Source organism: Rutilus rutilus, assembly GCF_951802725.1.
Source record: "Rutilus rutilus genome assembly, chromosome: 18".
Classification (NCBI taxonomy): Eukaryota; Metazoa; Chordata; class Actinopteri; order Cypriniformes; family Leuciscidae; genus Rutilus; species Rutilus rutilus.
This window is the reverse complement of record NC_140231.1, coordinates 18,205,182-18,227,221: the sequence shown is the minus strand read 5'-3', so window position 1 is coordinate 18,227,221 and position 22,040 is coordinate 18,205,182. Positions and strand designations below refer to the sequence as shown.

General features: G+C 35.8%; 5 protein-coding genes across 14 annotated transcripts; 4 read left to right on the top strand and 1 right to left on the bottom strand.

Moving 5' to 3' along the window:
* The first annotated feature begins 1,189 nt into the window (after positions 1–1,189).
* On the top strand, positions 1,190–6,263 carry LOC311277728 (thread biopolymer filament subunit alpha). Its single transcript, XM_084388129.1, has 10 exons — positions 1,190–1,794; positions 1,895–2,106; positions 2,874–2,934; positions 3,018–3,113; positions 3,238–3,414; positions 4,346–4,471; positions 4,568–4,681; positions 4,773–4,879; positions 4,956–5,233; positions 5,960–6,263. Exons 1-10 carry the CDS (start codon positions 1,267–1,269, stop codon positions 5,977–5,979), a joined length of 1,719 nt encoding a protein of 572 aa, XP_084244255.1. The 5' UTR covers positions 1,190–1,266; the 3' UTR covers positions 5,980–6,263.
* A 751-nt stretch (positions 6,264–7,014) lies between these two features.
* On the top strand, positions 7,015–11,063 carry LOC311277751 (uncharacterized protein). Of its 10 annotated transcripts, none has more exons than XM_084388173.1 (13): positions 7,015–7,148; positions 7,581–7,685; positions 7,807–7,849; positions 8,407–8,450; positions 8,618–8,657; positions 8,860–8,888; positions 9,012–9,047; positions 9,153–9,183; positions 9,326–9,372; positions 9,641–9,688; positions 9,955–9,993; positions 10,085–10,146; positions 10,900–11,063. In XM_084388173.1, exons 2-12 carry the CDS (start codon positions 7,583–7,585, stop codon positions 10,123–10,125), a joined length of 501 nt encoding a protein of 166 aa, XP_084244299.1. In that variant the 5' UTR covers positions 7,015–7,148; positions 7,581–7,582; the 3' UTR covers positions 10,126–10,146; positions 10,900–11,063. The 10 variants fall into 10 exon arrangements, with proteins under 10 accessions (XP_084244299.1, XP_084244297.1, XP_084244298.1 ...); XM_084388171.1 differs by having other exon boundaries at positions 9,620–9,688; XM_084388172.1 differs by having other exon boundaries at positions 9,009–9,047.
* Positions 10,777–14,103, bottom strand: rfc2 (replication factor C (activator 1) 2). Its single transcript, XM_084388147.1, has 11 exons — positions 13,934–14,103; positions 13,678–13,747; positions 13,525–13,566; positions 13,322–13,428; positions 13,073–13,174; positions 12,080–12,180; positions 11,782–11,939; positions 11,539–11,604; positions 11,374–11,454; positions 11,179–11,292; positions 10,777–11,006 (listed from the first exon to the last, which is right to left on the bottom strand). The coding sequence occupies exons 1-11, from the start codon at positions 14,041–14,043 to the stop codon at positions 10,896–10,898; spliced, it is 1,062 nt and encodes a 353-aa protein (XP_084244273.1). The 5' UTR covers positions 14,044–14,103; the 3' UTR covers positions 10,777–10,895.
* A 2,987-nt stretch (positions 14,104–17,090) lies between these two features.
* Positions 17,091–17,717, top strand: LOC311277757 (syncollin-like). Its single transcript, XM_084388179.1, has one exon. The coding sequence runs from the start codon at positions 17,129–17,131 to the stop codon at positions 17,522–17,524; it is 396 nt and encodes a 131-aa protein (XP_084244305.1). The 5' UTR covers positions 17,091–17,128; the 3' UTR covers positions 17,525–17,717.
* Positions 17,718–19,491: 1,774 nt separating this feature from the next.
* Positions 19,492–20,108, top strand: LOC311277760 (syncollin-like). The gene has a single exon (XM_084388182.1). It carries the CDS (start codon positions 19,520–19,522, stop codon positions 19,913–19,915), a length of 396 nt encoding a protein of 131 aa, XP_084244308.1. The 5' UTR covers positions 19,492–19,519; the 3' UTR covers positions 19,916–20,108.
* The last annotated feature ends 1,932 nt before the right edge of the window (positions 20,109–22,040 follow it).

Sequence of the window (22,040 nt, the reverse complement as noted above, 5' to 3'; positions counted from 1 at the left end):
CACACTGCGTCTCTGAATCTGATTATGTGTTTATAAAGGTATGAATCTGTACAACTAATCCAACATTTCATCAGTAATCTCAGAATTGCATTATCTATACGTCTTTACAATACTGGGTGATCGTGTGAAACAATGATTAACATGGAGTTTAATTTGAGAGGCTTGATTAAAAATGCCAGATTAAAAGCCTGGAATCAGCTGACCGCTTTATTTTAAAGAAAAAGAGTTGATTTCTGTAACTAAGATACAGCTCAGCTGTTTAAGTAAGAGTTATAGCATAGGCTGACCCATCATTACACTCTAGAATCTGTTACAGCACGCTGCATACCTGTCAGAAACTTTGCAGAAACTTCATTTTATCCTTTGGGGTAAAAAAAAAAGAAAGTATTTCACCTGCCTCTCACTGTCACGGCCATTTTGATTTATGACAGACTCCTCTTGCAGACTTGTCAGCTCAGTAACATGAAATTCACAGTTTATCTCCCATGCGCGGATGAGTAAGACTACACCAATTTAAAATGTCAATAATGATGCTCTCTATGAATGTGCACAAACAAGAACATTAAATTGATCAAAAGTGACAGTAAAGACATATTGCAAAGGAAATGTTGTCCTTTCAAACCTGAAAAAATGTAGCACAGTTTCCACAAAAATATTAAGCTGCACAACTGTTTTTAACATTGATAATAATAATAAAAAGACTATACGCAAGGCAAGTCTGAACAGAATGAATGATGCAAATTTCATCAAATAAGAAATTCAAATTTCAATGTTAATTCCATTCAGTTCAATAACAGTGTCGATGTTGCAAAATTCGTCAATAATGAAACTAATTGGCTATTAAGCAGCTCTAGAGAAGACAATAGTGTTACCATCCAGCTCAATTCGGTTCAAGTTTTGTTCTCATCCAATAGTGTCAGTGCAGTCAAAAACCAAAAAAAAAAAAAGTGTCTTACTCAAATATAAAATGACTTTAAAAATGTCAATCATATGAGACTCTCTTTAAAAGTGCACATAGTTGCAGGGGTTTTGTTTCTCTCAATCTCACATACCAAGGCCGTTAAATTACTCAAACATGTTGGAGAGAAATCAGTGCCTGCAGGGGGGACGCTTGCCTGTCTGTCCGCCGGGACATGTGACTTTCACTGACAGCAAACCTTTCTGGGCGGCCTTTCAAAGAGCTGGGTATTTAAAGCACAAAGTTGGAGCTGGGCATCCTGACTGAGCACCTCGGCAAAGACCTGGACCCCAGCTCTGAGTGCAGATATGACAGATTCAAGCTTGCGTATCAGTGGGGGAGCCGTCAGATTTGGGGCCACCTATGGAGGCAACCGTCTGTTCTCCGGAGGTAGGAGTGGTGGTGGAGGTGTTAGCATGGCTCTGTCCCGTTCTCTCGGCTTGTCGAGGGGGGGTGGAGCAGGAGCTGGAGCTGGAGCCGGTTTTGGCCTGGGAGGAGGTCTGGGTGTAGGTTTTGGGGCTGGTGCAGGAGCAGGACTGGGCGCTCTCGCTCTCGGCGGCGGATTCGGATTGGGTGCCGGAGGAGCCAGGGCGGCGGGGATGAGGGCTGCCGTGGCTCCTCTGAGAGCCCGTCTGGGGGGCAGAGTCTTCAAAATCGGAGGCTATGGTTTCAACCCGTCCTTCATCAGCTCTACCACTGCGGTGGACGCAGGAGCCGGGCCGGTGCTCAGCATCGATCCCACACTCCCGTCACTGGACACAGTGCAGTTCACGCGCATGAAAGAGAAGGGGGAGCTGCAGGCCCTCAATGACAAATTTGCATCGTTCATTGATAAGGTGAGTGAAAGTTTCAGGTGGGTTTATTTACAAGCATTTTTACAAATAGCTCTGCTTTTACAGATAAGGTTCTAATGACTATGACTTCGTGGTTTCACAGGCCCGGTCTCTGGAGCAGCACAACGCAGTACTAAAAGCTAAGATTTCTATGTTTACTAACCCAGAGCAGGGAGGACCTGCGAGCAGTTCCATCCTTCTGACCTCTGCCATCGGAACCTATAAATCTCAGATCGACAGCCTCACCGTTACTAAAGAGGCCATCATTGCTGAGATTGAGCACTATAAAGGCATTATTGAGGATGTTCAAGCCAGGTGAATCTCTCACTGCAGACGAGGAAATGCACATTCATGTATAAAAATATATCGGTCAAAAGTTTGGGGTCAGTCTTTTTTTTTCCAGATTTTTTAAAATACTTTTATTCAGCAACAATGCATTAAAAATGTATCGAGAGTGACAGTAAAGACATTTATAATCTTGTAAAAAAAGTTTTATGTTTTTTTGAACTTTCTATCAAACAAAACTCTATCAGACGAATATTAAGCAGCACAACTTTTTGTTTAGCATGGATAACATTAAGAAATATTTCTTGAGCATCAAATCAGGAAATTCAGCTTTGCCATCGCAGGAATAAATTATATTTGAAAATATATAAAAATATTTTTAAAGTATTTTTAATCAAATAAATGCTGCCTTGGTGAGCAGAAGAGACTTTCAAAAACATCTTTAAAAAAATACAGACCCCAAACTTTTGATCAGTAGGTTAAAATATTGTGTTAAAGAAACATAATTGATTGCCCCAACATTAAAGCTAATTTTAAATTTTCATTACATTTCAGTGGACACTTTTTATTATGTTCTGCTTAACTGCTATTCATTTAGTTCTGCCTTCTTATTGGCACTTTGTGGTTTGATTTTAATACACTACATGAATCTAGTAATTGTACCATAATGAGTAAGGCATATAAAGTTTCTCAAATTAGTCTGTATATCTTTGACCACCTGTGATTGTCACAGCCTTTTGGGTAAGAAGGGTCCAGTCAAGAGGACATCTGCTAATATTCTCTCCTCCTTTACTCAGGTATGATGAGGAAACCTCTCAAACTAAAACTCTGGAGCTCGATTGGACTGCATTGAAAGAGGTACGAAACACACATCATCATACATCAGGTTGTTTTCCCATAGATTTACAGATGAACGAGTCTCACAAATTCTCCTCCATCAGGAAGTGGATAATCTGTACCTTTCCATCTTTGAGTTGCAAACCATCATCGGTGGTTTGGAGGATCATATTGCTCTGTCCAAGCAGGTGTATGACGTTGTGAGTCTGCGGGATACCTCCATTTATTTCAACATATACCTCAGTTTATTTCAGCACTGTTAAAATACACTGAATTATGAATTTCCCCAATGGCCTTAGCTTTGTGTATATGTCTGTCTGTTAGAAAGTGAAAGAGGTGAGAAACATTGTGACTGGTGGTGTGAAGTCAGCAGTGTCTATTTCAGTGGATAACGCAGCCCAGGCCCAGGATCTGACCTCAGCGCTGACTGAAGTCAAAGCTCACTATGAAGCCCTGGCTCAACGCAGCAAGCAGGACGCCCTCCTCTCAGTGCAGGACAGTGTATGAAACCTTTGCTCTGTTATAAGCAAGCTATACTTGAAATATATTATTTACTCACCCTCATGTTGTTCCAAACCTATATGAATTTCTGTCTAGAATGTCAGTAACCAAAAAGTGGATGGACCCCATTGATTCCATAGTATTTTTCCCCTACTAAGTCAGTGGGGTGCATCAACTGTCTGGTTACCCATATTCTTTAAAATATGTTCTATTGTGTTCAGCAGAAGAAAGAAATTCATACAGGTTTGGAACTACATGAGGGTGAGTAAATGATGACAGAACTGTCATTTTTGGGTGAATTATCCCTTTAAATAACCAGATTGTATAGGCCAATAACATTAAACACTATATATTATATATTACACCACATTATAATTTATTTTTATTTTTTATATAATATAATATATACTTTTATAATGTGGTTCTAATAAATTAATATTTAACAATTAAACTAAATCTAATTAAGTACATTTTATATAAATGTATAAATATGAATGTAAATATTAAAGATAATTAGTCATTTTTGATTTACCTAATGCATTATTAACATATAGAATCTTATTGTAATTTGATGCTTAATATTAATATGTACATAATACGAACCTTTGGTGATGACTAATGTAAGACTGATGCATCCTTACATAGGGTGACCACCTGGTTATTGCTCTGTTGCAGGACAGTAGATGTGATTTTGCTGGTAAATTTTAGTATTAGCCTATATTTCTTTTTGTGGTATTGTCATTTCAAAAGTTCCCAATTTCAGTGGTCACCCTATCCTTACATGATTTTTTTAGTCTTACTCGATTCATCTTTAACAAACTGCCTCCCCCAAGCGGCGAGTCCTTGTATTGCAGGTGTAACGACATAACCACATGTTTTGGGCCAGACTGAGATCCACTTACAGCCTCTTTTCGTTTGTTCGTCTCTATAGCTCACCATGATGTCTGCATCCTCTCAGCCAAGTTCTCAGACACTCACCACAGCCAAAGAGGAGCTGCGCGTTTACAAACTACAGATTGACTCTGTGCAGAGGGAGATCGACAGGCTCAAAACTCTGGTGCGTGTTACTCTGGAGATGAACACTGGGTAAAAGATGTCAGATTGCGCCTTTTTTGGCATTCCTGTGAATAACTGCTGCCCTCTCCAATGACAGAACTTACAGGTGGAGTCTCAGGTGGAGGAGGCAGAGTGTCACTCCAACTCCCACACGGAGACGTACCAGGATCAAGTTCTAATTCTCAGATCTCAGCTTGATGACCTCAGAAAGGTAAACTCAATTAATACTAAATGATAACCATTATTAATTACATAAAGCTGTCACTCAGACTCTACTAAATCTAAATGGGCATTTTCTTCAGCAAATTACTCATTACGGTCAAGAATATCAGGAGCTTCTCGCCAGCAAGATGTCCCTGGATGTTGAAATCACAGCTTATAAGAAACTCCTGGACAGTGAAGAGAACAGGTGAGGAGGTTTAACATGAGATTAATGTGAGGTTTTGTTCACTCAACGATCACATCGTATCTGTCTCGTGGACCAGGTTGAGATCTGGAGGTGGTGTCACCGTGCACATGTCTAAGACTGTGGTCGGAGGAGGAGGAGGAGGTCTAGGTCTGGGTGCAGGAGGTGCAGGCCTGGGTGGAGGTGCCGGTCTGGGTTTCGGAGGTGGATATGGGTTGGGCGGAGGACTAGGAGGAGGTCTTGGGGGTCTAGGACTGGGACTCGGTGGAGGACTGGGCTTTGGAGCGGGAGCAGGTGCAGGAAGTTCCTTCGGTGCAGGGAGCAGTTACATGTCCTCCAGCCTGAGCAGCAGCGCCTGTAAGTATTCATAAATACTTTCACACGTGTTCACCATATGTGACCCTGCATCACAAAACCAGTCACATGTCGCACGGGTATATTTGTGGCAATAGGCAAAAATACATTGTATGGGTCAAAATTATCGATTTTTCTTTTATGCCAAAAATCATTAGGATATTAAGTAAAGATCATGTTTCCCACCGTAAAGATATAAAACATTTATTTTTGCGAGTGAATGCAGCACAATCGCGAACATAAATGGACAACTTTAAAGGTGATTTTCTCAATGTTTCGATTTTTTTGCACCCTCAGATTCCAGATTTTTAAATAGTTGCATCTCGGCCAAATATTGTCCTATCCTAACAAACCATACATCAATGGAAAGCTTATTTATTTAGCTTTCAGCTGATGTATAAATCTCAATTTAAAAAATGGACCCATGTGACTGGTTTTGTGCTCCAGGGTCACATATGTTATATACAAACATCTGAGGCCACCAAGCTGTAGATAAACTAAAAGTTTGTAAACATTAAGAACGATATAATGTAAAATGAATAAGTTCATCTTTTCACTTAAATTGTTCTGCGTATAATTCACTTATACACCATATTAAAATAGAAAAGCTATTTTTAGTTGTAGTCTCAGGCTTTAGGACCTCAAATGGTAAAAAATTTGCGCTTGCAAATTCTTTGATGTGAAATGTCAAGTTCGCTTGTAGTCACATTTTCCATTGTTTTCACCCAGTGTCATCCACTGTTTACTGAAGATTCAAAACCTCCACTCATCAAGCCACAGAATGCTGAACTTCAACATATGGGGCATAGAAAGGAAGCCTACCATCACGCTTCATGAAGAACGCCTCCCAAAAGTTCACACATTCTGACCGCCGTCACGTATTTAACGTAACGAAGAAAGATTGTATGTTCATTTTGTATGGTCATTTTTGACGAGGGTCCAAATCCTGTCAAAATGTCAATATTGTTTTCACAAGATTTTGTTTATTTTCATGCATCACTTCCTGCTACAATAATAAAAATGTACAAAATCCATCCTGGTCATTACTGAGGAAAAAACACAGTGGTCCGTAATCTTTCCATGTAATAATTTCAATCAAATCTCAATTCTAATAATTATTAATTTAATAATAATAAAGTGTATGTAAAAAAAAAAAAAATATATATATATATGCAAGCAAGATATAAAATGTACATACACATTCTTTAAAAAATATGTATCAAAATAAATAAATATAAAACAGTGTCTATACTAATATATTTTATATTTAGTTTGAAAAATATGATTTTATAAGTCCATTTACATGAACTTTTAATGAACTGAACTAGACCATATCGTTAATCATGTAACCCTCTTATCATAAGAAATATCTTGAAATGAAGATTCTTGTCAAATTTAAGCCATTGTTGTAGTAAAAAAGCAATGTTACAAGATGCATAAAAAGCGGAAAAAAACAGACCCCCACACAAACCACCTACAGGCTTTTTCAAATGTCATAAAGCTTAAATAATGAAACATCGCCCTAGCATTAAAAAAGCTACGTCTTGCAAACATTTACAAGCCTATATTAGCTCAAGACCCTCCAAAAATGTGAGTTCGTTATAAACTCAACCTTTTAAATCACATTCTGCCCTACTTCTACATGATTCTCTGTCTGGTTGCAAAAGAATGTGTTTTTTTTTTTCACCGAATGCTAATGAAGGGGCTGCATTTGAAAGGTTTGACATTTTGTATGACTGCGTTTTGTGTTGCTGTGGGTTTGTGGTGGTCTCTTCACCGGTGTCCGGCATGATTTTGCACGGATGTGGTTAGATTCAGTTTGAAACAGGAAACACTCGGGTTCATTCTTCTCTCTCATTAGTCCTTCATTCGACTTCAAGCTAAATTCATCAGAATGGAGATCGGTACCTCAGAAAAGGTAACAGCACACCAACTAGGCTACTCTACATAATTCAGGGGGGGAGAAGTTAGTTTTGAAAGTTGTCAGATACTTTTACCACTTCATCACATTAAATGACCTGTTATAAATTAAAGAAGTAAACTATTGATGGTAACATAACTTGCATCCTGTGGTTCAGATGATAACAAACTTATGGTAGGCTACTTAATCGAACACTATCAAGTTCAATCATCTCACATATGAATAATTCTCTTATCGTGATTTGTGCCATTGTGTCAGAGGGGTGAGAACTGTATTTGTGGTGATGAATAGATAAAACGCTGCAATTGGTTCTCATTTCCTCACTATATGCATGTAGAAGAACATCTGTAAACCTCTGAAAGAATTCAATTAGACTGAAGAGAATTATATTTTCTAAGAAAATCTTTTTTTTAATTATTGTTGTTTAAGGCATGATTGAAGTCCAAAGCCAGCAAGGAGTTGTCCTTGCCATCGTTTCTGTGGCTTGTCTTGGTTGTGTTTATGCTCTCTGTCTGTGCTGCAGAAAAAAATCGAGTAAGTGTTCTGACATCGCAACAGCTTTAGGAAAATGCATTATCATTTTCCTCAGCTGCTTTACCTTTATCTTACATTAATTTGTCTTTGTCGTCTGATTAAGTTGTATTTTTATTTTGAGATATGCAACAAGAGGACAATGACCTGTATGATCAAGATCCTTTGTAAGTTAAATGTTTTATCTATTTATAAATGTTCACTAAATATTAATTCAACTACGTAATATAATGAATATGTTAAACAATATAAATTATAGACATAAATTATATATATATATATATATATATACTGTAAAAAAAAAGTGTGGCTGCCTTAATTTTTTAAGTACAATCAACTTTTCAAATAGTTTCAAATGAAATCACATTAAAAGAATTATTTTAAAAACGAGTTGAATCTTGTATAACTTATAATATATATGTATATGTATGTATGTATGTATATGTATATATATAGGCCTATTATAAGTTATACAAGTTTCAACTCATTTTTAAAATAATACTTTTAATGTGATTTGAAACGATTTGAGAAGTTGATTGTAATGTACTTAAAAATTTAAGGCGGCCACACTTTTGTACAGTATACACATATGCATATATATATATATATATATATATATACACATTTGCATATATATATATGTGCAGATGTGTGCTTACAAATAATGGATACTATTATTATAAAATAAATAATAATAATACTATTTATATTTTTTTGCTTTCAGCAATCTAGATGATAATTTTGATGACAATAGACGATTTAACACAGGTAAACTACGTCCTCTTTCATCACATTCTGAAGAGAAAAACGTCTTATTTAGGACTTGAACATTAGTGTTTTTCACACATTTTCTGTCACAGGAAAGCTGAAATTCAGAATGCGCTCTTCGTTATCCATGAATGAGATTTTATTCCTATCTTGTCTATTTTTTTTAGTGATTAGACCAAACCAAAGAGAGACGCCTTCAACCTCAAGGTGAGGTCTTTTGAACAAGAACCAATGCACTACTTGCTGTTGAGTCGTTTAGATAAAGAGTAAAGTGGATGTGAATATAACAGTAAATAAAACTTATTTACTGTTATATTCACATCCACTTTACTCTTTATCTAAAATACCATATTATTTCGGATGGGGAAGGGGGATGTTCTTGTACATAACTGAAAGCCTATTTTCACAGGCAATCAACGGCGAACATGCCTGCGAAGAGTAAGGATTTCCTATTTAAATTTGCAAAGTTTGAACTCATCTCTATGGTACCAATTTAGAGCAATTCTTTCAATATGTTGTTGATATGTAATCATTTGAGCTATTTCAACTGGTTTCCAGCAGGTGACATCCACTGCAGTTATCAGAACTTTAAAGATGGTAAGAGTTATTGTTAATGCGATCTTAAGACGTCACTTATAAATGAATGGCATTTTTTAAATATGAACATGTAGCCTAAAGTAACGCGTGTTTTTGCTTCTGCAGTAGAAACCGGCATCTTGGAACCAACATATGTGTGAGTGTTGTTTTTCATAATGGTTATGTGAGGAAAACAAGTCAGATACTAATCAAAGACTTTGGTTTACAAAAGCTTAGCTTGCTCAAAATTATGCTACAGTCTATGTTTGATATGCTAACATGCCTTTTTATATATATAGGGACCCAATTCCAGATTCAATTTATGCAAACGACGACGATGATGCAGGTAATTATGTGCTGATAACCGTTGAGCACTGTTCGCTTTCTTCAGAAAAATGAGGTCAAGTGACACATTTTAAACTGGATACCTCTGAACCGGCCGTGTCAAAAAGCAGTTGGTGATAAATGAGACAAAAATAAATGTCTATTTCAAAAGAGGCCACAAGTCACACACTGAAAACAATAGATCAGAGGTGTATGATACCCTGCACAAATGGATGACAAGATGCTTAAAGCAGCTCTTTTAATAAAAGGTCACATCACGTTCCATACAGGAGGATACGAGAATGTTTTTCCAACAAAAGACGTGCAACATGACTCAGGTTGGTGTTTTCAGCAAATCATAACGTCATCCAGGGCTCAACAATAATTATTTTTAGAATTTAATTTATTTGCTTACTATTCGCTAGCTTGACCGTACTTTGTGATTGCCCTGACTTTCAATGTATATGTATACACATATATATTAATGTACACGTGCTACCTAAGCTTTTTGTGTGCCATTACATATTACTGTACCATTACAATTAAAAATAAATAAATACAATTGTTTCTTTGTTTATTGTTGTATTTGGCATTGTTTCACCAGACAGCTGTAATTATGAAAACATAAATGAAAGTGAGGAAGGTAATATGTTCATTTTTGGTTTGGTTGATAAAATATTTCTATTTATTCATGAGACGGCACCACTCACTTTGTTCTTTCCCCTTTTATACAGATTCAGAATCAGAATACGTGAACGCACCAAAAAGAATATGATTTGTATCAGAATGAAATGAGGTGAGAAACTTTTTAATTTTGATTTTCACATTAGATCTTATTTTTATGTTGATGTGCATTTACTGTAAAGAGAAAAAAAAAAGTGTTCTATGGTCAAACTTTTAATGTCAAATAACGTTTAGCTCTGCTGATCGATAAACAATTGTTCAATTCAGCTTTAGTGAACAAATATGGACTAGTGCTATACAACTATTACAAGACCGTTTAAAATACTTCAGCCCACAGAGGGACTAAATGTGTTAATGCATATCAAGAGCTTTTTTAAGCCTGCTTCATAAAGGTGTGACAGATGAGTCAGAAGAGTAACCTGTCCTTTCTGTCACAAGTTAAAATTAAATACAAACATGTCTTAAGTCTAATTTGGTGTCTGCAACTTGATAATACTTTTTCCTCCTTGCGCTAAAATTGTCATTGGCTATGTTGAAAATGAAACCTCTAAAACTATCACTTCTTCTGCTATTCTATTTCTAACATATGTTACAACAAGGAAATGTTTTGTTGGAATGAAGTTAATCATGATTTATAAATATAAATGTATAAAATTCTTATTAGGTAAATGGAATTAGTTCTACTATGTTGCACCTTGTGACACCAAGAACAGGTCCTTGAATCATTCACAAGCATCAAAAGGATTTTTTACATTTTTATTACTGCAACTTGTCGTATTTGTATAATTATTCAAAATATAAAAGTTCTGGAGATTAAGAAGAATGAGGAGAAGTGTGATTATTTGGTAACATCTCTTGTCCTTAGCTTGCATCCGGTGCAGCCGTCTTACTGCACAGTCGACCCAACAGACCAGCCATCTGTAACAGAGAGTTCACCCCTTCTGCCACTTTCATGTGCGTGTAGCCGATTTCCTGGGGAATCAAATGTGTGATTGCAGTGTGATTCAAATAAATATTGTTTTATCTCTATACCATCACTGTTATCTAATACTTTCACTCACGCCGTAATATAAGAAAATAAATGACTGAGTGCCTCTTTAAAGTTTAAAGCTTCTTATGGAGACTCTACAAGGGCAATACATACCTTAATATATTCCAGCTTCAAATATTCTGCCATCTGAAAGGTCTTACACACTCTAAAGATGTTTCCGATTATGTCCTCCGGTGAGTATCCTAATGACCAAAGCTGCTCAATAACCTGTAGAAAGAAGCATTAGTTTTGTTTAGTGTCTTCTCAAAAGGATACGGAATATTTTCAAGGGCAATTGTTTAGTGATACCTTGTAGGCTTCATCAATGTTGGCGTTGACGCAGTGTTCTAGCATGCTTTTAACCAGCAGAGGATGTGGCTCGTCACACACCTGCACAAGAAACACTGTACTTCAACACATTTTTATACTGAAATGATTTCCATGGAAACTCAAATAAAATCTATCCAAAAATACCTTGAACACATTTTCACTGTTGATGTAACCAAATCCAGAATTGGTTGACTGCAAGTTATTCAGAGCCTAGATAAAAAAAAAGAAAGAAAGAAAGAAAGTAAAAAGTGTGTATACAATAATCACATATATATATATAAATAAAAATTATTAATATTTATTATTATCATTATTAAAGGTAATCTAAAATGCAAATAATTGATGTTATGTATATTAATATATACATAAAAAGATAATTGACCTGACCTGTCTCATGTCCCCTTGAGCGGTGAAGATGATGGCCTCAAGGCCGTCGTTGGTGACATGCAAGTTCTCCTTCTCTACCACCTCCGTGAGACGCATCATGATCTGGTCGTCTCGGAGTTTGCTGTAACGCAGAACAGCGCAGCGGGACTGGATGGGCTCTGCAACACAATGATAGGATCATCTGAAAAACCTCTCTATTATGCATGTGCTCCAATGTACTTTTTGGAACATGTTTAAATGACAATTATTATAAACAGCATTATGTTATATATATATATATATGTGACACTTCGCTCACCAATGATCTTATCTGATGCGTTACATGCCAGAGCAAAGCGTGTGGTTTTAGAGTAAATCTCCATGGTTCTTCTGAGAGCTTGCTGAGCTCCATCTGTCATGCTGGTTTAGAAATACAAAAACATACTTGCATAAAGCATTTTTATACATTTAAAAAATATTTATAATATTAACTTTTAATAGTGATGCACCAACATTTTGGTCACTGAAAATTATCGGCCGAAAATGTCGTTTAACGTATGCCATGCCGCCCCCGCCCCTCAGTATTTAGCGCTCAGGTTTCAGTCAATATATTGATATTTAATTGTTGCGAGCAGGACGTTCTCACACGACCCTCGGCCTCGTCCTGCTTGCCACATTCATATTTTAATGTATAGGTTAGTTTTATTTAAAGTTTGAAAAGGCAGGATATTGCAGCACAAAACCCTGAAATGTGTCAAACATAAAACATACTCAAAACAATCTTATGAATCTGATTTAAAACAAATTTAAACAGGTGAAGTAAAATAATAATAATAATAATATCAGCGATTTCTGTGAGGTAATACAACACAGATGCACAGAAAAAAACAGGATTCATAAAATCAAGCACCTGTATGTTACTTGTAAAACAATTTAAGAGCACATGGAATAAAAGAAAGTTCATGTCTTTTTGTTTTACTCCTGGGCACAACAAATTCCCAGCGCCGCCGTTTTTGGTGTGTTACTTTTAATAAAAGTATTTTATTGGCTTGTATGTTTGTTTGTTTTTTTGATTCATTCAAATTACTGAGTTAAATTAAAAATATATATATAAATATAAATATAATTATACAAAGAAAAACTCATTTAAAATAAGAAATTAATAACTTAAATTTTTTGGGGGGTAATTTTCAGTTTTCGGCCAAGTAGATCAATAATTTTCGGTTTCGGCACAGAATTTTAATGTTGGTGCATTACTAATATTTTTTTCCCCTCAAAAAATCAATATTTTTAATAAAAATACTTCTATTACCTGTCAGCCTCATCCAAGATTATGATCTTATGGCGACCTTTAGGGAGAGTGACCTTTTGCTGGGCAAACATTTTAATCTTGTTTCTTACAACATCAATACCGCTGGAATGAGTAATATACAAACAAATATAAAGAACCAGACATTAAAAAAAAGAATATGATCACCCAAAATATCTGCAGAAAACCAGTTAGAAAACAGTCATTACTCTCCACTTACAATTCCTTCACTTTTTTTCCAGAGTTTCTTACCGGTCATTTGAGGCATTCAGCTCAAGAACAGCATCTTTCATGGCCGGGCCAAGAAGAGCTCTAGCCAAACACAAAATGCTGGTAGTTTTTCCAGTACCAGGAGGACCCTAAATACAAAAGTGGTTATTGTTTTAATGCATAGTAGTGACATATCAAATGTAAATTCAGATGGCACCTGGATGTGAAAACATATTTTAACTTACAGCAATGATGATGTTGGGCACATTTCCTTCTCTTGCAAACACCTGCGACAATAATGGAGCAAAAGAGTGAACATGTCATTGTCAACATTTCCAGAAGTCTATTCACTAACTTACATCAGGCAAATTATTACAGTAACGTTACGTCGCACTAACCTCCAGTCTGCTGACAGTTTCCTCATTTCCAACTATTTCATTCAACTTCAGGGGTCTGTATTTTTCAACCCTGGAATCAATAACACACTTAAATCACAATTACGTATCACAATGAACATGAAACTGCAAAAAAAAGACGAGCTTGGCAGTTCAGTTGTTGAAAAAAAATAAAAATGCTGCAGGCTCGCTATCTTTTGCGACATGCAATTCGTTTAAATGCCACGACAGCGCGCTTACAAACAGCCACAAACAGTACCATGGTAGTTCATAAGCAGTCGATGATGTTTTCGGTGCAGTATCATCCTTTTTAGGCTGTCCGTCGACTTGACTTTGCTCACTGTCTGTCTCTTTCATCTCAACATCCATGTTGACCGTCAGTAGCGCGTATTCCCGCCACGACAGGAACAAAACAGATCTGACATGCCGTCACTTCCGGCAAAGGGAGCCAGTGACTTTTTATTTATAAATTAATAGTATTATAAAATATAGCCTGGTACTTAACAAGCTAGCAAAGAAAAATGAAAATCTGATACAAGTAATTAAATAAACGATAATTTTCCTTTTTACAATAATAAGTGAAATCAAGAAGCACATTAGCTAAAACAATGAAATATGAACACTTATTAATATTTAAAATTTTTAAATATTTGTATTTTACACCAAAATGTTACAGACCGAACTCATTACAAAAAACTTAATTGTTTATGTCTATTATTTTACGTATAACAGCTTCTGTGATGTATACTTAGTGAACATATTATTAAAACATTATAAAATAGGCTACATTAAATCAGTATTTAAAAAAAAAAAAAAAAAAAATTTGTTGTTGTTGTTTGAGGTCTTTTGAAGTGTCTTGTATAAGTGTATTGTCTTGTTTTTTGCAATAATGCCACATAGCATGCCACTAAAAGACAAGACTTGATTACAATAACATATGAATTTTTTCCAATAATCCAAATGTATAAAAATAATTAACTTAAGAATAAAAAAGCAGATATGAACAGGAGTGAAGGGTGAAAACTCAATTACGTGTGTGTGTGTGTGTGTGTGTGTGTGTGTGTGTGTGTGATCATGTTCGTCCGCATTTGTGCTCTAATACCCGGCCTTTATTTAGGTGTGGACATTTTTAGATTTATGCTGGAAGTATTTTTATTTTATTTTATTTTATTTTATTTTATTTTATTTTATTTTATTTTATTTTATTTTATTTTATTTTATTTTATTTTATTTTATTTATTATTATTGTAATTTTTTTGACAAATGAAAAATAAAAACCGTTTTTTTTCTCTTTTCCCATTCATTTGTTTTGTATATATCTTCAGAACAACCGAATCAAGCAGTTTTGTTTGTGAGTGTGTGTGTGTGTGTGTGTGTGTGTGTGTGCGTGCGTGCGTGCGTGTGTGTGTGTGTGTGTGTGTGTGTGTGTGTGTGTAGATAGATAATGTGAAAAAATAAAATAAAATAAAAAGTCACAAAATCTTATGCAACTGAGATGAGGGGGATCATGTTTTTTAACTAAAGAAAGTTTAAATGCAGTCACACTGACCCCCAAACACTATAAAACATTGACTTGCCGGATAAAACCTGTGAAGGTTTGTTGAAACTCTGAACCTTCAGAGCATCTGTTGGCAACCTAAAGTTTCTCACACTGACAAATGGATCAGATTATCTCTTTGCATTCAAATCTAGGACAATGACACCTGAAGAGACTAAAAATATGAAGACGATAATACACAATGCCCGACCCAAAAACAAGTAGATACCGATCGCAACAAGATCTGTGTCTGCATGTAGCCTACAAATGAATGCTACAGATCTGTGGAGGCCATTGCAATGACACAGTTCTTGCCGTGGTGTGTAAGTGACGTTTTTCACCGTAAAACAATAACATTATGAAACCAGAAAATAAAAAAGTACAATTCTGATAAGAATTATTCAATAAAATAGTTTATCATCTTCTTTCACAAGCACACATTTTTCTACAATACAGAAATATCAAAAACACTAACAATAGTTTGAAATTAATAATTTTCTGTACCTACACCAATATGTTACACGGTGCTGAAACAGCAGCAGATAACAAGCCTAAAAAGTATTGGAGAAAAAAGTAAGTAAATAAATAACTGATGACTTGTTGGATGCATACTCCAAGATATAAAGTGGGCTAGGTGTCAGTTGTCAATCAGACTAGTAAAAATGTACTATTGAAACTCAGACTAGAGCCTGTTCTTGTCTCAAACTGCTAAACTCAAAGTTAAGAGATTCATTCAACTAAAATCTGTTTGAATTTCCAACCTTCAGAGCATCTGTCAGTAAACCAAAGGTTTCTCATTTAAGTTTGTTTGAGCTTGGTGTCAGGGTTCACTCAACATGATGTGGTCATCGCTTTCTGCTCGCTACTCTGGGCTTTGAGGGGTTTGGATGGAAGGATCGAAAAAGTTTTCCCCTGGCATTGTGTACCACCAAGTGAAGAAACACTTGTCAGGAGACTAGAATTTAGAATAAAATACATGTATTGAGATAAGAGAACAGTTTTCAGAATCGTCATGTAGACACATATAGTTTGTTAATTTTTTCTCTTTATTGATAATATTAAATGTGACATTAGTCTACACTTCTGGGCAAAAAAAAAATGTCTCAACCATTTTAATCACAATTCAGGAAAAGATCAAGAATTGCACAATTACTTTTCTGATGTTTTTCAGAGACAGCAATGGCTTAAGTAGTGCATTTGCTTACATTTGTGCTTAAGACAATCAAAAGCCTAATGTTTAGACATTTTGGGTTTGGTCCTTTTTTTCTTTTCTTTCTTTTTTCCAGTAGTATTATACTGACACATGATGGAGCCATAATCGACACAATACTTTTAATTTGGGCAGTGCATTGGGACCAGAGATTTGAACTAAATCTTTTAAAATCATTAGAGCACCAACAATATCCAAATTGCTTTTCAGTTATGTAATAGTGTTCTCATGTGTAATCTCATTATCAAGCTCAGATATAATGATCATTTATGCCATACACCCAAATGTCACGATCTTGATATGAATGAAATGCTTTACTTTTATTGTTGAAGATTTATCAGTAAATTTGACAAACTATTGAAAATTCCAAATGTTCTAAGAGATGAACATTTCCCCCACTTATATTGTAAATTTTGATTCGGTTATTGACTTAAAGACACTATGGCTGGTTGGTTGTGAATATCTGTGATGTTTGTTTTTGTTAAAATTGCATGCATTTTCAGTTCACGGAAATGATCTAAAAGGACCATAAACATTTCTAAGAACACATCACAGAATTGTAAAGAACTTTGTGTGAATGCTGCAGCTGTAACCTTCACGGAGTCTGTTGGAAACCCTGATGTTTCTCACGCACATCATTCGTATGGAGAAGCTCCATGTATATAGGTCAGGGCAAAAGATCTCCTTTTGCTCAACACGCTGAAAACATGAAGGTGGTCATCGCTCTTCTCCTGGCTGCTCTGTGCTTCGAGGGGCTCAATGCAGAGTGTCCTGACCCAGCCACTCTGAAAGATGATTATGGAAGCAAACTCTGCGCCCAGATGTTCGAAGACAGCAGCTACTACTATGATGACAGCTGTACTGGCAGTTTCCTTGATGTTTATCCTGATGAAGACACCCCCATCATGCCATGGGTTTGGGAAAACCGTATTTCCTCTTTGGTGGTGGGCCGAGGCTGCTCCCTGACAGTGTGGTCTAAAACCAAGAAGCGAGGAAACAAGAAGAAGTTTTCTGCTGGAATCGCGTATCACCTTAAGGAAATGAAGCAAGGCCTGTTTGGAAACTGGAACGATGACATCTCTGGATACTACTGCACGTGTTAGATGTGAAGCAAGGCCGAAGACAGAGACCTAAAAGACATTAACATATAATGTCAATGACACAAAAGAACAGCTGTAACACTCTGTTTTCAGACACAATATACATTCTGCTCATTGTAAATCTGCTCAATGCCTGCATGTGAATTAAACACCATGTTACTGCAGGGAATCTCTGCAAGAACGTGATGCAGAAACATTCAAGACTTGGTGCATGATTATTTTTATTGTTTTAAATGTAACGAAGCAATGGTTTTGAAAGTATTGCCAAGTTTTGAAACTTAACCTTTTAGTTGTAAGTCAAATAAGTTAACAAAATCAGTGCTTGAAATGTGAAATTGAAGCATAATTTCAATTTTATGAATTTTTTTTATTACTGGTTTCACGTCAATAGACCGCTTTGTGAACATTTTCAAAAGCATGTAAATATCAAAACCATTATACTGCACTATTCTGTAATGAATGGTGCAAAGGGAAGAAAATCCACTGAGTCGTTCATGAAAGACACGTCAGACATCATTTTTTCATATTGTTGTGTCCTAATCTCTGTGGACACATGTAGACACATACAGTTTGTTAATTTTTTCTCTTTATTGATTATATTAAATGTGACATTAGTCTACACTTCTGGGCAAAAAAACAAACAAAGGGGCCTAGCCAAAAATGTCAAAATATTTAGTGGTCTACAATTGGTCACAACCATTTTAATCACAATTCAGGAAAAGATCAAGAATTGCACAATTACTTTTCTGATGTTTTTCAGAGACAGCAATGGCTTAAGTAGTGCATTTGCTTACATTTTTGCTGATTTCTTGCCCAATAATTTGTGCTTAAGACAATCAAAAGCCTAATGTTTAGACATTTTGGGTTTGGTCCTTTTTTCTTTCTTTTTTTTTTCCAGGAGTATAATACTGACACATAATGGAGCCATAATCGACACAATACTTTTAATTTGGGCAGTGCATTGGGACCAGAGATTTGAACTAAATCTTTTAAAATCATTAGAGCACCAACAATATCCAAATTGCTTTTCAGTCAAAGTTATGTAATAGTGTTCTCATGTGTAATCTCATTATCAAGATCAGATATAACGATAATTTATGCAAAAGTTAAGCCACACCCAAATGTCACGATCTTGATATGAATGAAATGCTTAACTTTTATTGTTGAAGATTTATCAGTAAATTTTACAAACTATTGAAAATTCCAAATGTTCTAAGAGATTAACATTTCCCCCACTTATATTCTACATTTTGATTCGGTTATTGGCTTAAAGACACTATGGCTGGTTGGTTGTAAATATCTGTGATGTTTGTTTTTGTTAAAATTGCTGGCATTTTCAGTTCACGAAAATGATCTAAAAGGACTATAAACATTTCTAAGAACACATTTGTGACCCTGGATCACAAAACCAGTCACATGTCACACGGGTATATTTTGTGGCAATAGCCAACAATACATTGTATGGGTCAAAATTATCGATTTTTTTTTTATGCCAAAAATCATTAGAATATTAGGTTAAGATCATGTTCCATGAAGATATTTTGTACATTTCCTACCGTAAATATATAAAACATTTATTTATTCATTTTTGTGAGTGAATGCAGCACCATCGCAAACATAAATGGACAACTTTAAAGGCGATTTTCTCAATGTTTTGATTTTTTTGCACCCTCAGATTTTCACATTTTCAAATATTTAAATATTTTTAGGCCAAATATTGTCCTATCCTAACAAACCATACATCAATGGAAAGTTTATTTATTCAGCTTTCATATGATGTATAAATCTCAATTTCAAAAAATTGACCCTTGTGACTGGTTTTGTGATGCAGGGTCACATTTCACAGAATTGCAAAGAACTTTGTGTAAATGCTGCAGCTGCAACCTTCACGGAGTCTGTTGGAAACCCTGATGTTTCTCACGCACGTCATTCGCATGGAGAAGCTCCATGTATATAGGTCAGGGCAAAAGATCTCCTTTTGCTCAACACGCTGAAAACATGAAGGTGGTCATCGCTCTTCTCCTGGCTGCTCTGTGCTTCGAGGGGCTCAATGCAGAGTGTCCTGACCCAGCCACTCTGAAAGATGATTATGGAAGCAAACTCTGCGCCCAGATGTTCGAAGACAGCAGCTACTACTATGCTGACAGCTGTACTGGCAGTTTCCTTGATGTTTATCCTGATGAAGACACCCCCATCATGCCATGGGTTTGGAACGACCGTATTTCCTCTTTGGTGGTGGGCCGAGGATGCTCCCTGACAGTGTGGTCTAAAACCAAGAAGCAAGGAAACAAGAAGAAGTTTTCTGCTGGAATCGTGTATCACCTTAAGGAAATGAAGCAAGGCCTGTTTGGAAACTGGAACGATGACATCTCTGGATACTACTGCACGTGTTAGATGTGAAGCAAGGCCGAAGACAGAGACCTAAAAGACATTAACATATAATGTCAATGACACAAAAGAACAGCTGTAACACTCTGTTTTCAGACACAAAATACATTCTGCTCATTGTAAATCTGCTCAATGCCTGCATGTGAATTAAACACCATGTTACTGCAGGGAATCTCTGCAAGAACGTGATGCAGAAACATTCAAGACTTGGTGCATGATTATTTTTATTGTTTTAAATGTAACGAAGCAATGGTTTTGAAAGTATTGCCAAGTTACAGTCAAGGTTTGAAACTTAACCTTTTAGTTGTAAGTCAAATAAGTTAACAAAATCAGTGCTTGAAATGTGAAATTGAAGCATAATTCAATTTTATGATTTTTTTTTATTACTGGTTTCACGTCAATAAACCGCTTTGTGAACATTTTCAAAAGCATGTAAATATCAAAACCATTATACTGCACAGTTCTGTAATGAATGGTGCAAAGGGAAGAAAATCCACTGAGTCGTTCATGAAAGACACGTCAGATTACATAATGTTTTCATATAGGACACTATGTTGTTGTATCCTACTGTATATGAAAATGCCCCCCCACCCACCCATAATTCAAGGTTGGATTTAACTACATTTCTCACATCTGCACTATACTTGTAGATCAATAAATCATGTCTGAAAACAGCTGCTAATGAGCCAGTTGACATTAAAGCCCTAGAGAGGAGCTTTGAGCCACCTGCAGTGAGCTCAACAACCAATCCTTTCTCAGGTAATAATGATGAGAACTGAAACACTTAACCACCGCTTCAGTTTCTCTGCTGGAGTCACTGTCCTTATCTGGTGCGCAATATTTATTTTCACAAAAATTAAAAAAAATAAAATAATAATAATAAATAAATAAATAAATAATAATAATAATAATAATAATAATAATAATAAATAAATAAAAAAAATAATAATTTGAATAAAACCTACACATCAGCTTGTACAAACCTCAAACTTCCGCTTCAAATTAAAAAAAAATTGTCAAAAACATATTCTCTTTTGACAGAATCAAACTTTGGCCTCAGATGACACACGAAACCCAACAAATACAAAGACTACTCCACTGCCTAGAGAGCACTAGTGAGATCAGTTCAGAACACTGTTACAAAAAGCTCTTTTTGGCAATCAGGAATCATTACGTAATGTTTATTACAGTATACAACGTGCAGACACAGTGAAATTCAACAGTATGCTTTAAGAAAAGTTTATTTTCAGTACACTTCTATAAAGAGCACTGTAAAAGAAAAGTTGAAATACCAAAGAATTGAATATAAACTTGGTATCCAATACAATACAGTATACTGTCAGTACAATAAAAATAAATAAATAAGTAATTCAGCATCCTTGGCCAAATTGCATTACAGTATTGGTGATCGTATTTGCCATACTATAGTATAACGTTTTTTTTTATCTTGTGACATGACTTTCCCTCACTCCAGGCAGTTGTCTCTCTGTTATGCAAAAATACCAAATGTAAGAAGTACATGGCTACAGTGCTACAGTATTTACATAGAATAGTGAAAGTCTCCCATCTAAAGTGTGCACTGTAAAAACCCTATAGATATGAGCCTGTAGGCCAACTTCCCATGCATGCTCAAGAACTTGGTCAACTATAGCTTTGTATTTTATCAGGAACAAATGTCCTTTGACCCTGTCCCCTTAATTTTCCTTTCCCCCTTCTCTTCCTCTTTGTCTTCAAACCATTAGGATTTATTTTCCTGTGGCCCAAATTATATTATCCTGAGATTCTGAGTGGTGTGTCATCGGTTTATCTACTTAATGTTTACACATGGATAAATGTGTGCTATTTGAGTTCATGACACTTGAGGTAACTGTGTATTTGTGTTTTCTGAATGAGAACAGGGTTAAACCTGTGCAAAATGAGGACATTTGTGTAGAGTTTTGCAGAAAACATTGAGAAAATTGGAACTTGCAGTGTGAAATGTGTTATTTCGAGAACTGAATGGATGGTTTGGGAAATTGGGCCAACTGAATCAGTAATAGTGTGTTAGCAATCAAGAAAAACTGTAATAGTCTCTGATCCTCACAGATTGTAAACTTTTGTTATAGGAGGGCATGGAACCCCCCCCCAAAAA

Coding starts and splice junctions, on each gene's coding strand:
- LOC311277728 (XM_084388129.1), top strand. CDS start 1,267: ATGACAGATTCAAGCTTGCGTATCAGTGGGGGAGCCGTCAGATTTGGG. Junction 1,795..1,894: donor TTGCATCGTTCATTGATAAG/GTGAGTGAAAGT, acceptor GTGGTTTCACAG/GCCCGGTCTCTGGAGCAGCA. Junction 3,415..4,345: donor TCCTCTCAGTGCAGGACAGT/GTATGAAACCTT, acceptor TCGTCTCTATAG/CTCACCATGATGTCTGCATC.
- LOC311277751 (XM_084388164.1), top strand. CDS start 7,583: ATGATTGAAGTCCAAAGCCAGCAAGGAGTTGTCCTTGCCATCGTTTCT. Junction 7,686..7,806: donor GTGCTGCAGAAAAAAATCGA/GTAAGTGTTCTG, acceptor TTTTATTTTGAG/ATATGCAACAAGAGGACAAT. Junction 8,451..8,617: donor CAATAGACGATTTAACACAG/GTAAACTACGTC, acceptor TATTTTTTTTAG/TGATTAGACCAAACCAAAGA.
- rfc2 (XM_084388147.1), bottom strand. CDS start 14,043: ATGGATGTTGAGATGAAAGAGACAGACAGTGAGCAAAGTCAAGTCGAC. Junction 13,748..13,933: donor ACTGCTTATGAACTACCATG/GTACTGTTTGTG, acceptor TATTGATTCCAG/GGTTGAAAAATACAGACCCC. Junction 12,181..13,072: donor ATCTTGGATGAGGCTGACAG/GTAATAGAAGTA, acceptor TTTCTAAACCAG/CATGACAGATGGAGCTCAGC.
- LOC311277757 (XM_084388179.1), top strand. CDS start 17,129: ATGAAGGTGGTCATCGCTCTTCTCCTGGCTGCTCTGTGCTTCGAGGGG.
- LOC311277760 (XM_084388182.1), top strand. CDS start 19,520: ATGAAGGTGGTCATCGCTCTTCTCCTGGCTGCTCTGTGCTTCGAGGGG.